The sequence below is a fragment of the Carassius auratus genome, unplaced genomic scaffold (assembly GCF_003368295.1).
Source record: "Carassius auratus strain Wakin unplaced genomic scaffold, ASM336829v1 scaf_tig00025918, whole genome shotgun sequence".
Taxonomy (NCBI): domain Eukaryota; kingdom Metazoa; phylum Chordata; class Actinopteri; order Cypriniformes; family Cyprinidae; genus Carassius; species Carassius auratus.
In genome coordinates, this window is record NW_020525467.1 from 46,523 (window position 1) to 65,934 (window position 19,412).

Below are 19,412 nucleotides of genomic sequence, written 5' to 3' on the forward strand. Positions count from 1 at the left end.
TCTCCACATTGATCTGATTATTGTTTTGTGTAGTCTCTTTCAGACAGATTTCCCCCAATCAATGGGTAAGAACAAGATGACCTGTGACCTCATGATAGAGATATTACAACAAGACATGGCAGGTTTGCATGCACTGAAATTTCCTAAAATTTTAGTTTCACCTGAGAATAAAATTACAGGCTTGTTTTGAGCCAGTCTTCATAAAGTTTGAATGTATACATTTAGTTAAAGTATGGATTGTTTGTGTAATGTAGAACTAAGTAGTTATACGGAAACAATTATATCTCAGAAATTGCTTGTAAATTGCACAAATAATAATAATAATAATAATAATAATAATAATAATAATAATAATATATTTAAAATTAACCCTCCTATTGCAAATAGTGCTGAAACGTTTGTACTGTTTATACTCAATGCACCCAAGATTAAACTTTAAAGTTAAAGGGAAATTAATCATAATAATAATATTACTACATTAGCTCATTTATAATATAAATATAATAAAACTTGGTCTATATGTGTTAGAAAACATTGCAGAACCCAGCTCAAATTACTGATCATCCATCATGACTCTCCATGCAAATAACTCCTTTCTTTGATTTTTTCAGTATTGACAGACATCAGTAGCTTAATTATTTGCACCTTTTACTGCCAGAATCCAGCCTGATAGGGCATCCTCCCTCTCCACCCTCGACAGTGGTGAAGCAAGGGTGTATAAAGGGATCCTCCTGGTGAAGCGGTCATTTCTGATGCTGTTGTGTAGTGTCCTGTATGTCCCAGCTGATTTGGAGATGTTTTGGAGCCTCTCTGGTAGACCTGTTTGCCTTACCAGAGACCTCTCACTGCCAGTTATTGTACTGCCTGTCCAAGGGAACACTTAGCATGGATGCAGTGGCACACAGCTGGCTGCAGGGCCTGCACAAGTGTGAGTTTCCTCCAGATAGATCTTTTTCCACAGATGCTGTGCAAGGTCTAGGAGGACGAGGAGCAGGTCTTGCTTGTGGCGCCGTAGCACAAACTAGTGCTCTTCGCAACAACCGGAACTGGAAACACTTCACATAACACCTGATGTACTTGCTACATCATTAGAAAAATGGCATCTACGCTAATATTTGTCTGTTTCTCTCTTGTCCCGAGGTCACCGTGGCCACGAGATCCAGTCTGTGTCCAGATCAGAGGGTCACTGCAGTCACCCGGATCCAGTACGTATCCAGACCAGATGGTGGATCAGCACCTAGAAAGGACCTCTACATCCCTGAAAGACAGCGGAGACCAGGACAACTAGAGCCCCAGATACAGATCCCCTGTAAAGACCTTGGCTCAGAGGAGCACCAGGACAAGACCACAGGAAACAGATGATTCTTCTGCACAATCTGACTTTGCTGCAGTCTGGAATTGAACTACTGGTTTCGTCTGGTCAGAGGAGAACTGGCCCCAACTGAGCCTGGTTTCTCCCAAGGTTTTTTTCTCCATTCTGTCACCGATGGAGTTTCGGTTCCTTGCCGCTGTCGCCTCTGGCTTGCTTAGTTGGGGTCACTTCATCTACAGCGATATCATTGACTTGATTGCAAATAAATGCACAGACACTATTTAAACTGAACAGAGATGACATCACTGAATTCAATGATGAACTGCCTTTAACTATCATTTTGCATTATTGACACACTGTTTTCCTAATGAATGTTGTTCAGTGCTTTGACACAATGTATTTTGTTTAAAGTGCTATATAAATAAAGGTGATTTGACTTGACTATTAGTATGTTATGTGTATGCCAGGTTAAAGAGATGGGTCTTTAATCTAGATTTAAACTGCAAGAGTGTGTCTGCCTCCCGAACAATGTTAGGTAGGTTATTCCAGAGTTTAGGCGCCAAATAGGAAAAGGATCTGCCGCCCGCAGTTGATTTTGATATTCTAGGTATTATCAAATTGTCTGAGTTTTGAGAACGTAGCGGACGTAGAGGAGTATAATGTAAAAGGAGCTCATTCAAATACTGAGGTGCTAAACCATTCAGGGCTTTATAAGTAATAAGCAATATTTTAAAATCTAATCATAAGCTAATATGGTCATACTTCCTGGTTCTAGTAAGAACTCTTGCTGCTGCATTTTGGTCTAGCTGTAGTTTGTTTACTAAGCGTGCAGAACAACCACCCAATAAAGCATTACAATAATCTAACCTTGAAGTCATAAATGCATGGATTAACATTTCTGCATTTGACATTGAGAGTATTGGCTGTAATTTAGATATATTTTTGAGATGGAAAAATGCAGTTTAACAAATGCTAGAAACGTGGCTTTCTAAGGAAAGATTGCGATCGAATAGCACACCTAGGTTCCTAACTGATGACGAAGAATTGACAGAACAACCATCAAGTCTTAGACAGAGTTTGGTGCCGGTATCCTCCTGTGTCCTGTGCACTGAGTGGGTTTACTTCTTGTTGCGAGCCCTGGCCTACATCAAAAAGGGCGCAGGTGGCTCACACAGGGCACTGGAAGGGGCAGCATCCATGGCGCTTTGATAGGAATCCCAATTCGATGGTCATTCAACGTGACGTCAAGATTGACTGACTGAAACTGAACAACTCTGTTATGTATGGTAACCCTCGATCCCTGAAGGAGGGAACGGAAATGTGACATCCCGTCGCCATGGCTGCTTTATGGTCATTGCATGATATAGGCCTATTCTTATAGAAAAAAACATTTGGAGATGTGTTTATGCATATTATTTTTCTATTTTACGCATTTTAGTAAATCAAGACTTTTAAAACAAATAAAACAATACAGAATAAACTGTGTACCGAAAGCAAGTAAAGGACTCAACATTAGCCTACAAAAAGATCTGACTACACTGCACTGTTAATCTCTTACACGGCATCTTTGTTGTTTATGATGACATCGGTTCTTGCACGTACAGCACTTAGATGTCCAGATAGCTGCAGTACTCCAAGTTTGCCACAAAGACTGTTTTTATAAATATGACCATTACAGTGGAATTTAGCGTTCACATACTCTAAGATCAAATCTGTGCATACGCACATTATAACTGAGGCCCCCACTATCCAGTGTTATGGGTCTTTTCCCCTTCTCCAGAAGATTTGCAGAATCTTTCACAGACGCAGCAGCAGTTTAGTGCAGTTCTTATTCACCCTTGGGTTATTTTCATGTATTGTGTCTTATTTTGTGTAATTATCTGTACCTGTGCAGGACACTTTATTAACACACAGGTTAATAAATACATTCATTTGTGCCATATCTGTTTTATAATAGTAAAAAAAAAAACACTTCTGTGATCTGTTCTCATGCTCTCTGACGTTATTTGAATACAGAGCCTCATATTGCAGCACAATCACAATGTAAATCAGTCTCAGCATCTTACTTACACTACTAAACAAAAGGCTTTGCATAATGCAATCCATAAAGCGTCGGGTAGATATTAAAAGACAAGTACAGAGAATATGTTAAGAGAAGAAACTTATCCTGGTGACAAGATCAACCTTCAGTCGGTCCGGAGCAGGTACATTTAATTATTTATTGTGACTGACATTAATATGAAGGTCTTTTCCCATTGAGTGAGTGAGTGAGTGTCAGTGAAAGGAACTGATGGAGTGATACATACTGTACATACTTTTGCCAAACTGTTAAGAAATTATACAAAACTTCTATTCAGTTTTATAAAATTAAACCTTTTACACACACAATATTTGATCTTATTTTCCAATACAGATATCTGTTTAAATATCTAATGTTTAAACATTCTCAAAACAAGATTTACTTTACATTTACTTCAGAAGCAAAATTACTTAAAAATAAAACAAATAATCTGAAAGGAGTTTGAAAAAAAAAATCAGTACAATTTTACTTTAAATTGTAGCTTCAGAGTGAATAAATATTATTAAATATTATTTATTTGAATAAATAAAATCTAGCCAAATTTTCTATAATACCGCTCACAAAAGAGAAACTGAAAAAATAGAGAAAATGGTGATTAACCCATGGAGTAACTGAAAATAATAAAAAGAATAATAAAATGAATGACGCTAAAGAAGAAGAAGTGAAACGCAGAAGCAAATGATGCTTCTCTTATACTCTATCACAATAGGGTTATTATTATGAAAAAAAATATATATATATAGGCATTTAATAAAAACACAACAAAATTACTATACTTCACCTACAATTAAAGTGAAAACAGAAAATATAAAACACTGCACATAAAAAAAACAAATCAAACAAAAAACCTTCTCTAAGCCATTTATTGAAGATGGGTTTGTATTTTATAAGAGCACACTTATACACTCTTACAGTTAACTTTGTATGGCACTTCAAAGTCTCTACACAAATCTAGCCCTTACAGACAACAACAGACAAGTTTAGTTATGTAGAAATAACTGGCATGATGCTCAGAGATACTGTATTTCAATATACAAAAGTGTTTCTTAATAGTTTAGTTTTAGTTAACTGATGTCTAAACGGCGGTAGATTGATCTCGTTCTCTAATCACTGATGTAATCTGGTGTCTAGATGAAGCAGATCCTCTCGGGTCAGACGTGGAAATCAGATACAGCATCACATGGAGCGTCCAACCTGACGGGGAGATCTTCAAAACCACACAAAAGATGAATGAGTGACATCTAAACGCTAAACTATACATTGTATATTGTGCAGTCATCAATGAATTATGAATTTATGAAAGTTACAGGAATGTGTAATAAATAAGACTATTTAACACCATCAAAATACAATACACTTGCAATGATATCATTAATGATTTGATGCTTTAGATACTGTACAAATATTCATGAATCACATTGGATAAAAACACAGGTACCAAATATTACTCTCTCATGATTTCTCTATTTAGTGCACATACATGCATGCTTTTACTTTAAATAAATAAATAAATAATAGTCTAGACATGTTTAAAGTCTTGAGAACATACAGATTTTTTAAATAAATAAACAAATGAAATAAAACAACCAACCAACAAATATAGTTCTGCTCGGTTTTTTATACAGCAGTCTTTTACACTGAAGTTACACCACAACAACTCTGAATATTCATTTATTGTTGGGCTATATATTGTATTATTTGGATAAATAACCGGAATCCATGTTTCCATATTTTATATATATATATATATATATATATATATATATATATATAAAATATGGTGCCTATGCGGAAGTGAGACCACTAGTGGAGACTCAGGGAAACACAGACCAGACAGCGTGACAATCTTATGGATATTCTAGACCATGTATACGCACTCTTTTTCATGGCATGAGAAAAGTAATTAAGTAAAATCTGTTTTCATTTCAATATACACGTTTACATTAAATATTCCAATCTCATTAATGGAGATAAGCACTGGAAATTCATAAATTCAGTACGCAGAAGTTAAACAAAAATTATATGAATTTAGACATATTTACTGGATGCGCTTGATCACGTTTCCTGTGGCATGCTGTTTTAATGACAGCGAGGAGTGCTATAGATGCACAATAATTCATCTTTCAACTAAACTGCAGATCTCATGCTATGCGAAAATATTGTAGTGAGAACAATGATCAATGATGTGCACTTACATCGATATTATGATGGACTACTGGATTGAGTAGTTTGATTAGGTCCAATGATAATATCTTACTGTACAACCACAGCTGCACGGAGGTGATGATGACGTGTGAAGTCATCTCTACAACATTATGAAAAATACCACTGTATTTGAAGGATACAACTTGGAGAAAATGGTAATTTGCATGTTTTCTTTTAAAAATAGGTTACTTTGTCAGTGATGCACCGAGTCAGACAATTCTATGTACACTGCAATAATTATAGGTTGAAAATAACTAAAAGATGTTCACTTTATCAGCAAAACTGATACAGCAAAACCCATTTACCTAAATTCATTACTTCAGACTTATGTGCCCTCTAGAAGCTTGTGTTCTGCAAGTGAACGTCGCTTGATTGTGCCATCCCAAAGAAGCACAAAGTCACTTTTACAGACTTTTAAATCAAATGTTCCTCCTGCTGGAATGACCTTCCCAACTCAATCCGAGCAGCTGAGTCCTTAACCATCTTCAAGAATCGACTTAAAACACATATCTTCCATCTTTATTTGACCCTCTAACTTTAACACTCACTATTCTATTATAAAAAAAATCTACCTTTCTAATATTTTTGTATTCTATTATCTTTTCATTAATTATGCAATTGTACTGTATGTGTGTCTGTGTATGTGTAAAGACCTCTAACACTAGCTTGCTCTATTCTTTTTTTATTCTATGTTTTCTTTATATTATATTATTTTAAATCCCATTGTTAACCTAACTGAGACTTGTTATAGCACTTATATATCATTGCTCTTTTTGTTGTTTTTGATTGCTTCCACTGTCCTTATCTGTAAGTCGCTTTGGATAAAAGCATCTGCTAAATGAATAAATGTAATGTAATGTCTGATCACAGGCCTTCCACTTCTTGAGTTCTCTCCAGTGCTGGGAAGCTGATGCAATATTTACATGGGTCCTACTTATTGCCTTAAGTTTTTGTTCCACAGACATTTTTCTCTTGTTTTTTATCCTCCATCTCAATGTTTCTGTCACCCGGCTTGGCTAATATCTGCCCTGTGCACACTCTCCTCCACATAACAAGCATTGCTACTCGACCCGAATCAGATTTCTAAAGTGTTTTTGAAAAATCGCTTACCCCACCTCTAAGCATATAAGCAGCAACATTTAGCATATTAGGGATGGTAAGATTCCCTTATTTGGTTTTGATTTATTCTATAATCCTCTTTTGTAAGTCACTTTGGATAAATGCATCTGCTAAATGCCTCAATGTAAATGTATAGTAAAATCACTGAATTAGCATGTGGATGCAGACTTCCCTTTTTGAAAGGATTTTAGAAATGAGTGTACCATGTACAAACATCCTGACTGCATTCACACATTACCTTACCATACACTTTGAGATTTGCCCTATAGTGTCTATCTACAACGATATTAATTCAATACAACTGTATGTGTAAGACAGAAATGACAAACAGGTAGCTTGATGACACCGTAGACATTTAATATTGTTGTTAAGAATGTTAAAAATATTTCTTAATAATTAATGTTATAATGATGAAAATATTTGTGAAAGACAAGGAAAGACAACTTAAACTTTGAAAAACGAGAAACTTAATGAGAGCATTTTGATTATCATGTACTTTGTTAAAAACAAATACTTTTTAAGTATGTAACTGTTTTAATAAAAAAAAAAAAAAAAAAAAATCAGACTTCAAGAGGAAAACCCTGAATACTGTATCTTTTGAATCCCTTCTGATGTATCTAAATGTAAAAATAATAATAACCTGATAAAGAATCTGATATTACCTTTTAATATTCATACTCTGTTGGATCTGATGAACCATTTACATTTTTTTTGTGGACAAATTCTCAGACTCCACTGCTTTGGCTCTTGGGGCCCAATATCATCTTTGATGACTTTTATTTTCTTTCACAAAGCACTACTGCTTCCTAGATGGAATTGTATGACTATATCAGAACAAAAACAAATATCCTGACCTCCACTGAGAAAATAAATATAGAAACTTGAGCCTGTGGAAGTTTAATCGAAAACCCCTGGTTTACATCAACCAAATGAATTCAGTTGGCTTGTCAAGCTCATCCATCTGTGAATCAGATCAGAGATGATTTCCATGTCTTTTGCTTTTGCATAATGGCCTACAGCCGAAGGAGATCCATTAATGTCATCAGATAATGAGAGGCTTTGCATGAAGGCTGGGTTATTACAGATGGATTTATGTGAAATAAATTCAAGAATAAATGACCAGTGTATTGAAGTCAATAACACTGCAACACTACTTAACGTTTTAACTACAAATCATGTATGGTGATGAAAATTTTCATTCAAAAATTGCTAATAAATTTGTAAAACTAACATTATAACAAGTAACATTGAATTATAACATGAAATTAGGAAGTGGCAAGACTGAAAGAATATAGCCGGAAATAGGTTAGGACCTCCAGCGAAGTCATTGTTGAGTATGATAGTGACACCAGGGATAGGAAGTATAGCACAAACTCCTACGACTTCAGGACAGAAACACTCCCATCAGTGAGAACATTCTCCATCTAATCCACTGATGTAGAAATTTAAACCAACAGGTTTAACAGCCTTCTCTTTCTTTTTGAGAACAGCACAGTCTGAAATGTTATGTCCTGGCTTCCTACAATAAAAGCAAACAATTTCTCAGTTTGTACGTGTGAATGAAGCATTATCTGCAGACGTTGAGAAAACACTCTGACGTGCAACCATCTTTTTTTATTTTTAACTGAAACTCTCAACTTTGACCTGCTCAACTCATTTAAATGAATAGAACTTTGATGAAAGAGAACAAATTCATCTGCCATAAGAGCATTATCAGACGATGTATTCTCCTTCTGTTCACTGAGATTCATAGAAACAGCACATGTAACACAACTTTTAAACTCTTCTAAAAGATGAGCTCTCTAAGCTGTTCCTTAGTGGTAATTTTAACAGAGGAACACCAACGATCAAACAGATTCTTTCTCTGGAGCAAACTCAAGATAAGTGCACTTCTCCGACTTAGAATGAACTTTGGCCATTTCAATGACTCTGCAATGCATCTAGAATGCTGGAAATACTTCTATTCCTCCTTCTCCAAAACTGGTGGCACAAGACTAATGCTTTTATAAACATCAAAGACCAGCGCAGCGAGCGCAGGATCAACGGAGAACACCTGAACAAGGGTTTGATCGGTTTGTACACTCAGCACTAACTCAACTGAAACTTTCTTCACTCTCTTTCCCTTTCAAATTGTAATTACATTTTAAGTATCTCTAACTGTTTTGGGAATTTCTTTATTTCAAAGTCATTCTCAAACTCTTTCTCTTCTAAAGCACAAATGTCGTGTTCAGCACAAAGTTATCGAACTGCTTCTGTTGTAAAGACATCTGACTAAACTTTGCTTTTTGATCGATATCACAAAAAGGGGAAGATGAAGACTCCTTAGGGTTAATAACTTAAGCTCTTACCTCTAAAGCCTTCTGCACACTGCACGATTTTAACAATCCTATAAGATCATTGCTGGTCACACTGTGCAACATGGATCTAATAAACTTGGGTACGACATGCATGTAGACTGAACAATGATGACACCTATTGACTCGTTAGCTACGACACATGTTTCTATAGAAGAATAAAACATCATTACCCTGCACTAGTGGTAAACAAATAAAGCACAATGAATACCATTTTGACAGTTGTGGTTTTTATGTGTGCTGAAAAAAAGTGGGAGTGGCGAAAGTGGAAGAAATAAGAGCTTCATGTAAGCAGTTTAATGTTTTAGCGCCATGTTGATTTCATGTCACATTTTTACTGGTTGTTCAGTAAACGTGGGTCGTAGCTGCAAACACAATGTGTGATGAGCATGCTGCATTTCTGACACTGACAGAAAATGATCGTAGACTATCGTTGATAGCAAGACTGTGACAACGGCCGTCTTTGAACCTCCCTCACTGTATGACATAGGATCAACGATTAGGAGCCACGATCACAGTAATCGCCACGATTGTTTCACGATGCCAATCTTTTATCTGCGACAGCCGAAAATCGTGCAGTGAGTCTCAGGCTTTAGACGCTTCGATCGGAAAGTGCGCTCCAAACAACTTTTATCAGCATTTCCTTGAGCTTCTTATCACTGCTCGTTACCTCCACATCAAATTGTTTGGCAATCTGCAAGAGCCCTTCCTTTATGCACGTCTCTAATAATATGTCTGAAGGAAATGCAAAGAAATCCTCCACTAAAGATGATGACATGACTATTGAGAGACAGAGCATACATGAACACAATGTGAACACACGTGTAACTAGAAGTGTTAAAATTACAAATCCCATCAGCCACTTCGCTAGCGATTGTCACAGCAAGCACACTCCAAATAGAAAACATCACCGTTACAGGATAAATAAAAACTTACCACAAGTAATTTGTCAAATTCTCTTGAAACTCGTTAGGCATCGGAAACAAAAGATACAGAAAAACAACAAAGTGTCACCTGATGAAAGATGAGAGACTCCTGTTACAAACAAAACTAACTAAACCTACCTGATCTTCAAAGATGTACCAGCGTTTAAACACTGAACTCGAAGACAATTGGCATTTCAAACCAAAAGCTTGAAGCATACCTCCATCCAGACTAACCTTCAAAGATATGAAAGGAAAAATAACAAACTAAAATAACAAACAGTGCCTCGATGGAGGGATTATAAAGGACACTCTATCTAAAGTCTACTCATTTACACAGGTGAACACACAAAAGCACTATGCATTTATTTATACTGTACATGTAGCAATCCGGGACAAGTGCCCAATTTTATGTTATCACCCATTCGTTCAAGGATCAGACAACAGTATAATCAATGCAAATTGTTTATTGAATTAAACTAATACAACAGCAGTCAGTAATGATAATAAACATAAGTCTAGGGATAATACAGAAATTCATAGAAATAAATGTAGTATAAATATTCAGTAAGGGACATTAAGACATTTCACAGTGTTTTAACATTAAAGTTACAATCATTTTTTACAACGGACTTTAAATATAGTGATTAAATTTAGCTTTAAGGAAACTACAGAACAGCTTTTCTCATCTGGTGGATCAAGATCCAAAAACTGATTTTTAGTTGATTATTCAGTCAATTATCATCTCTTTCAGAAAATCCTGCCCTGTATTGACGGGTGAGAAGAAGATGATCTGTGATGTCTCATGTCTTTCTCGTCTTCTCTTCTCTTTGAAAGACGTCTCCATTTGCTTGCTGCTTCCATTGCAGATAAGCATGCACTGACAAACCCTGGTATATCATTTTCTGCTTAATCTGAGGGGAGAAAAAACTGATTTGTTAGGTTAAGTGCTTACGGTATGTCTGCTGGTCTTCATAAACATTTCTTACCATGTTTGAATGTACAAACCCGATTCCAAAAAAGTTGGGACTCTGTACAAATTGTGAATAAAAACTGAATGCATTGATGTGGAAGTTTCAAATTTCAATATTTTATTCAGAATATAGCATAGATGATATATGGTGTTTGCTAGTTTCAGTCTGGCGCCGTTCACATTTACCCGTCCAATACCGCGTCATTTAATTAGCAAATGCATTTGCGCCCATTTGTGTGCCCATGGGCGTGCTGGTCTAAAAAAGAAGTGTGGTCTAAAGTCTGCGCAATATTTTGTCTTTGTCATTTAAAGAGCGTGTTAGTATCGGCGGGTCCACAACAAATTAAAGGATTGCAATGCATAACAATTTTTGTAGGCTACTTAAATATAAAATGCCTACATGTCATAATGGATAGTCATTGCATGTATCAGAATTAGGCTATCTATTTGCTCGCACACAAGCAGCTTCATTGTAATTGATGCAGTATGTGGTCTGGCATTGTCATGTTGGAAAATGCAAGATCTTCCCTGAAAGAGACAACGTCTGGATGGGAGCATATGTTGTTCTAGAACTTGGATATATCTTCCAGCATTGATGGTGCCTTTCCAGATGTGTAAGCTGCCCATGCCACACACACTCATGCAACCCCATACCATCAGAGATGCAGCTTCTGAACTGAGCGCTGATAACAACTTGGGTTGTCCTTGACCTCTTTAGTCCGGTTGACACAGCGTCCCAGTTTTCCAAAAAGAACTTTAAATTTTGATTCTTCTGAACAAGGAACAGTTTTCCACTTTGCCACAGTCCATTTTAAATGAGTCTTGGCCCAGAGAAAACACCTGTGTTTCTGGATCATGTTTAGATATGGCTTCTTTATTGACCTATAGAATTTTAGCAGACAACGGCGAATGGCACGGTGGATTGTGTTCACGACAATGTTTTCTGGAAGTATTCCTGAGCCCATGTTGTGATTTCCATTACAGTATCATTCCTGTATGTGATGCAGTGCTGTCTAAGAAATGAAGATCATGGGCATCCAGTATGGTTTTCCGGCCTTGACCCTTACACACAGAGATTGTTCCAGATTCTCTCAATCTTTAGATGATATTATGCACTGTAGATGATGATAACTTCAAACTTTTCTCTGATAAACTCCTTTCTGATATTGCTCCACTATTTTTGGCTGCAGCATTGAGGGAATTGGTGATCCTCTGGCCATCTTGACTTCTGAGAGACACTACCACTCTTTTTATACCCAATCATGTTCCTAATTGAACTAATAAGTTGCAAATTGGTCCTCCAGCTGTTCCTTATTTGTGCATTTAACTTTTCCGGCCTCTTATTGCTACCTGTCCCAACTTTTTTGGAATGTGTAGCTCTCATGAAATCCAAAATGAGCCAATATTTGTCATGACATTTCAAAATGTCTCACTTTCAACATTTGATATGTTATCTATATTCTATTGTGAATAAAATATAAGTTTATGAGATTTGTAAATTATTCCATTCCTTTTTTTTTTTTTTTTTGATTTTTTAGATCACAATTTGTACAGTGTCTCAACTTTTGGAACTTTTGGAATCGGGTTTGTAACTTGTTTAAGAAAGAAATATTTGCATATGTACTGTAGCACTGACTGATAAGATGCACACTTCAAAATTGCTAGTAAACTTTACAAATATTTACATAGAAATGGCAAGTTACACACTTTTTAATTAATGTGAAATGTTCACGTTTGTGAAATTTACAAGCATTTTCAGATTTTCGCCACTTTTTTTTTTTTGAGCGCAGTAAATAAAAGATTCACCAATAAAAGAATCACAGATTAATCTGAGTCGCTGGTCAATATCCATAGTATTCATTTTTGTAAATGTTGCAGTTAAAGATTAAATGTCTCACCTCCTGAAGGATTGTGGCCGTTATATCGGGATCATTCACATTCTGATCCGATTCCACCTTCAGTCTCAATATCTGTCTGACCACTGTTCCTGTGGGTTATACCACACACACACACACATTGCATACTGAGTAATTCATTGCCAATTTTTTCTAATATCAAAGTTACTTATGGAAAACTAATACGGTACATTAATCAAAGTGAATATTTTGAAAAATATTCAGAAATAACAAATTCATAAAACGGCATGTTTCTCTAACATTCGCATAACCAAGAAGCAAATATCTTAGAAACAATAGTGCTTTGAGAGAACATCCACATGTAATATTCTCATATTATTTACGTTATAGAATAAACTTTAAGAATAAACAAAGAAGTAACCCTCTTGGTAAAAAAAGGGGGTGTTTTGAACATTTGAAAAACAACATTTATGGAAATGTTAGCAAACATTGGCTGAACATGTTTTTGTTAGCTAGGCATTCAGTACTGAAATCATTGTCAGAGTTTTTATGTTAAATGGAATGTCGCCAAAATAGAAACCGTTTTCCTATTGTGTCTGGTTTGGACACGGAAATTAACCATGGTTTTACTGTAGTAAAAGTGTATTAACATTATAATTTGTATGACAGCAGTTTTATTACAAATATCAGGGTTGAACTACCGTTAATTTGTGTTTGCCATGTTTTTTTTTTTTTTGTTTGTTTTATTTGTATTTGTAAGGGCTGTTTAAGAAGCCACACCACACCAAATGTGGAGAAACACTCACTGTCGTAGCAGAAGAAGGGATTCGTTTTACTGCAATCCTGATCATCCCACAGTCTGCTGTGTCGTAAATGCACCACACAGTCTCCCGATCTATCCGGCTGATAGTAATCCCAGTTCCTGAAAGAAGACGTGCTGTTATCGGACCAGACGAAAGCGTCTTTGAAAAGCCCCATGTATGAGACTCCTGCAGGAATCAGCTGCTGGATCTGACGGTTCTCCTCCTGGTTCCTCACGCTGACCAGCTCTGTGTAAGACTGTCTGCAGTAACTCTGAGCCTCTCTCCAGGACTTCGGCCCATTGACCAACATGTATTTGCTGTATGTCTGACCTAGGAGATAAAACAGATAAGCACTGAATCAGCAGCAATCAGCGCTAAACTCCATGCGTTTGCACAGACCGATAATGATAACATTTTAATAATTGTTGTAATTCCCAGAGAATGGCACGTCCACATCACTGGAACCACATGATTGGAATCACATTCACAGTGATTTTTCCCAGCTGATAAGCGAGAAATGCCCTGGGAACAATGTTTTGAAATATTACTCAAATGTTAAAATTTGATTAGAATGGTGTTTAAAGGTTATGATCATGTTCCTTACAACATTCTACTAACTTTTCACCCAAATATATAACATGACATTTAAATAAAATAAAACATTACATATATTTAAAGTTCTAAAAATGTTAAAATGTTTTTTTTTAAATCATATTTTTTATAAGGTTACTAAAACGTTACTTAGAACCTTCTTCTAACTTTATTTTCACCCAAGAATGTTATTTGAATGTTTATTTTTAATATTCTAAAAACATTAAAATGTCAAACGTTTATTAATAAAATGTTATTTTTTTATATTCAAAAAATTTTCTCTCAACACTGTTTATCAACTACAAACAACATCACAAGGATGATTTGAAAATGTTGTTCTTAGAAGGTTTTAAGAATGTAACAATACATTTATAAGAACATTACTCTGAATTTTTTGTACTCTATAACTTAAAAAAAAATGTAAGTGAAAGTTGTGAAAACGCTCCCTATGATCTGAGTAGTTATTATTTCTGGTGTGAACAGTTTAGTTATCAATTAAATCAGTAATTTAGCATACATTGTTTTGAATAAAACTATGTACAGATGTGCATGAATGTAAATACAGTACCATAGAGGTCTGAGTGGTAGCATATGAAGTTCCTGGGCGTCTTACAATCTGTGTCTCGAAAGTTTCCGATAGAGTCCATTACTGAACAGTATTCATCACTACCGTTAGTTGGTTCACTTGGTCCCCAGTTTCTGTATTCAGTTTCTCTGTCCTTGTAAAGCTCTGGATCAGCCCAGCGCCACTGCTCATGACCTGTTTTCCTCAGTCCGATCCAGGCAGAGTCAGTGCTCATTACGTTTTCAAGAGCCAGAAGATCCTTCATGTCTGCCCAGTCCTCCAGAGTCACCAGATCAATGTAATGCTCTCGGCAGTATTGCTGAGCCTCAGCAAATGTTTTGTATTCATTCACAAAGTAGAAGTTTTTATATGACTCCATGAAGGTGTTCAAACCTTTAAAAAAGTAAGTATGCAGATGCAAATTATACATAATTGGTACTTAGCACATGCACACTATGTTTACATGCTTGGTTTTATTCCTTCAGTATCTCACCTGTAACACAGTTTATTCCACAGATCATGAGGATGAGAAGAAGCTTCTGCTCCATGGCTCTGTCCTGCCGTCAGCAAATTATGATGAATTAAAGAATGTCTAAAAATGATACTCTGCATAAAGTGATGTTCTTTCTCAGTATTTTAGTTTTTCATGTACAAATATTGAACTTGTTTTCGCTTATGTAGATTTTTTTTAAAAAGAAAATTTATTCTTATTTTAAGGATGAACTAATTTCTAATGCATTTCTCACTTCTTAATTTCTGTCATTTTGCTTTCCAGATTTTTTTTTGTAGTTTTGTCTTGTTTTCAAATAATAATAATGAAAATATTTTATAAAAAAGCATGTATCCATTTTAAAGCTTGTTTAGATATTTGTGCTAAAAAATGACTTTTTGCCGTGTACATGAATTAGGAAAAAAAATCTGTATTTTTTTTGCTTTCTAATAACAATCAATATTTAATAATTGAAAAAAAAATGGTATGCATTGTAATAAGACTTTTTTTTTAATTTAATTTAATTTATTATTTGTGCTGGAAAACAAGACAAGTATAAAAAGTCAGAAAAGGTCCGGCCTCACCTGTTGTGTTGAGCTATCACAGAAATCTTTTAAAACGCTTTGAAACTGACTTTGTTTTTTTTTCTTCTTGCTCGTTCTGCTCCTTCGGTTTGCTCTATAACTCTTCTGAATGACACTGACTGGTTTTCATCCTGACTTTGCTTAAAACATGAAACCCATCATTCAAAACACATTAAATCAACATGGAAATGAACAGTAGCTGAGGTCAGTGGCTTAGCCAGAATTGTATTTTTGGGTGGCCTGGGCCAAAGTGAGCTAGCACTAGGCTAACTAGCGGACGGACTCCAGTGGGTTAGCCCAATTTTGCGGCCCCCAACTGCGTACTCAAGGGTGGGTGGGTGCAAGGGGGGCTGGTTACTTTGCAATATTGTAAATATTTGCTTTAAACCAGGAAGGAGAGCCAATGGATATCACACAAGCAACGTGCAAACTTTGCGCAAATTTTATGCGGTGAACCTCAATCTCAGTCGATTCACGAGAAAGTGAAAGTAAAAACTGACCGCGCTTTCAGCATCTGACGCTGCATCGCGGCGCATATTCTCTCAGAGACGACGAGAGAATCTACTTCACATGCCGATAATGGTATTTAGCTAAATGTTTTCATTTACTCCCTTAATAGTCTCTTGTGGCCCGAGCATAGTCTAGTGGGGAAAAAAACAAATAAATAAATAAAATAAAGAGAGAAGAGACATATTTCATGTTAAACAGGTTTTTGCTTTTTTTTACATCAGTGCTTGAAATAAAGCTTGATTTCAGTGTTAATAATTTTAATTACAGGCCTATAATTCATTGTATAATGAGCCTGTTTTGAATGACTTTAAAAAAAAAAAAAAAACATTTTCAATGAGTAAGCGAGGTATTTCTTTCTTTTTCTTTTCCTTTTTCTTTTTTTACAGAATAAGCATTGATGCTGCTTTTCTAACAGTTTTCTAACAAAGCTGCAAATTACAGTCCGACAAAATGGGTGAACACACACAAATTTACATGTGCGACACGCCCAGAACATCCTGGATAACAGTTGGCTAATCAACTGCTTTCAATCAAACTCATCAATAATACATTTTCTTTATTTTAGTTATTTGAGATGTTATAATAGTTCTCTGATTGTGTTAAAAAAGATTGAACAATAATTAGATAACAAATACTTTATTTGTATAATAAACTATAATAAACACCCCTGGGTGAGGTGGTCAAGCATAGAAAAATACTGGCAGACCGCACAAAGACAGTTGACTCCAGGTCAGCTCCTGGTCACCCAATAATTTATTGACAGATCAAGGAAAATAAAAGTCTGAAAACACATTTTAAAAGCACATTTTAAAATGGCAAAAACTGCACAATTGCATGCTGCAAAAAATTTATTTTTTTGTCTTGTTTTTCGGTACAAATATGCTAAAAGTCTTTAATCAAGATTAATTTTGAATGTATCTTCCCATTGAAACTTACGCACATAAGCTGGGATAAAACTTTTTTTTTTTAAACCTACTATTCTAACTGCTGTACCTTTTTTTAAGGCACTGTTCTTTCTTTTGACATATTGCATGTGCATACATTCATAAAATATTGCTGGTGGTGGATGACAACTTAAAAAAAAAGAAAAAAAAAAGAATGTATCAGGGGTTTAAAGGGTTTATTTATTTTTCTATTTTTTGAAATAATAATTTTTCTTGTTTGAACTCACTTAAGTCATTTTGCTAAGAAAATCATTTCTGTAGTGCAAGAATCTGAAATAAAACAATTTATATGTAACACATTTCTGCCACAGTGTAAACATATACACATAGTGTCTACAGCGTTAATATTTCTGTAACTATACACATGTAACAACCCTCCAAATGGTTTGTGTACATACAAATGTGTAACAGGACATATATAACTACATTTTGTAACAACAACATATACAGGAGTAATTAGAACCATTTGGTGGAGATGGGTAGGTTTAGGGATATGTGAAGTGGGAGGAGTTGGATCTTGAGTTGGATGGAGTTAGTTCTCCACTGTAATACCAGTGCACTTACATGGAAACTCCTCAGGAACTGTCCACTTAATATAAAGTGTAACATTCTGGAAACCAATGTGTAGTTACACAAATATTAGATACGATGTACCAATGTGTACTAAACTACTGTACTACCACTTTCACGAGTCTCTGAACAGACTGACCCAGGCACACGTGTAGTTTTCACTGCAGTAATTCTGAGCTTTATTCCAGGACGTCACTGGATCAGTAACTACACTTGGCTTTCCTTCAGAAAAACATCAGAATAACTAGAATAAACTTTACAGTTTTTGGTCTATTTTGCTTCCATAATATGTCTTCATTCAGATTAGTAGAAGGAAAACATCCGAAATACATACTTAAAAGTTTAGTTTATTACACTTTATCTATTATCATGTGTAGATTTGAAATACAACACATATCTCCAAAGGCAGTTTTCTCTAAATGAGTTTTATCTCTACTTCAGCAGCACTTACACACACCAAACTTAGCAGTTTAATTCCTCTCTATGTTATGAAGGTTTATACTGAGCTGTTTGCTCATATATCATTCAGTTATTATAACATTTTATTCCTAAAAACATGGTGAAAATGTATTTGTTTTCTGTTTTTTGACAGTATTTTCTGATTTATGGAGGGATAAAAAAAATAGATCCCTGGAAAAACCTTAAACTCTAATATGTCATTAATATTAACACAAATCTTTAACCGTGCTTTATACGATGTTCAGATTTACAATCTGAAAATGTAGTCAAATTAGTTTGTATTTAATATGATAATGCCTCATCTGCATATTTCAGAAAATACAAATACTTGTCTTAATGCTCTGCGATTAATAAACAGGGGAAGTTCATCCTATTACTATTATATAGTGTCTTGTCTTAAGATCGAGGAAAAAATGTAAGTACAAATACTAAACTAATAAAACAATGTCTACCCATATTTTAAACTAAAACATTTAAGTTAATGTAAAACAGACTGCAGTGATGTCCTCTGATTAACACAACTATAATGTCAGTCGATAAATATTAAAATAGCTTCAGAAACCAATATGTCAGCCCATAAATAAAAGTGATGTCTACTGATTGTCCATTGGGTTGACATGTTGGTTTCCATACCAATATTAAAAGTGGCTACAAAAACCGATATGCCAATAAATAAATACTGTGGCAGGGTGAAGAAAGACACGACGTGAGGATGCAGGTAAATTCCCCAAAGGGTGTATTTTATTAAGGGTAGGGTGGTGAAAAGGCGTTAGTGTGAGGCGGTTTGGTGCTCGGCTTCCTCTCCAATTGGTGCACTGGTGCGGTGGGGGTCCGTGCTGTCCCTGTGGGGTGGGGCTGGGGGTCACACACTGCTCTCTGCAGAAATAATAGAGTAAGGGGTTAGCCAAGTCTCATGGAGACATCTCTCACCTCTGTGTTCGTTTGCTGGGTTTAAATAACCAGAGCTTGATGGGGCACAGGTTTGGCCGCTCAGCCCGTGACGAGCAGGTGCAGGTGTGACTGCTCAGTTTCCAGGGCGACGCTGACGAGAGCTCGGGACACATGCCACAATAC

At 35.6% G+C, this 19,412-nt stretch overlaps 1 protein-coding gene across 1 annotated transcript; it reads right to left on the minus strand.

The window, feature by feature from the left end:
- Positions 1 to 10,467: 10,467 nt before the first annotated feature.
- Positions 10,468 to 15,329, minus strand: LOC113078517 (macrophage mannose receptor 1-like). The gene is made up of 5 exons (XM_026250816.1): positions 15,275 to 15,329; positions 14,830 to 15,174; positions 13,629 to 13,955; positions 12,865 to 12,953; positions 10,468 to 10,907 (listed from the first exon to the last, which is right to left on the minus strand). Exons 1-5 carry the CDS (start codon positions 15,327 to 15,329, stop codon positions 10,797 to 10,799), a joined length of 927 nt encoding a protein of 308 aa, XP_026106601.1. The 3' UTR covers positions 10,468 to 10,796.
- Positions 15,330 to 19,412: the final 4,083 nt, after the last annotated feature.

Coding starts and splice junctions, on each gene's coding strand:
- LOC113078517 (XM_026250816.1), bottom strand. CDS start 15,329: ATGGAGCAGAAGCTTCTTCTCATCCTCATGATCTGTGGAATAAACTGT. Junction 15,175..15,274: donor TGGAATAAACTGTGTTACAG/GTGAGATACTGA, acceptor ACTTTTTTAAAG/GTTTGAACACCTTCATGGAG. Junction 10,908..12,864: donor CGGCCACAATCCTTCAGGAG/GTGAGACATTTA, acceptor TTCTCCCCTCAG/ATTAAGCAGAAAATGATATA.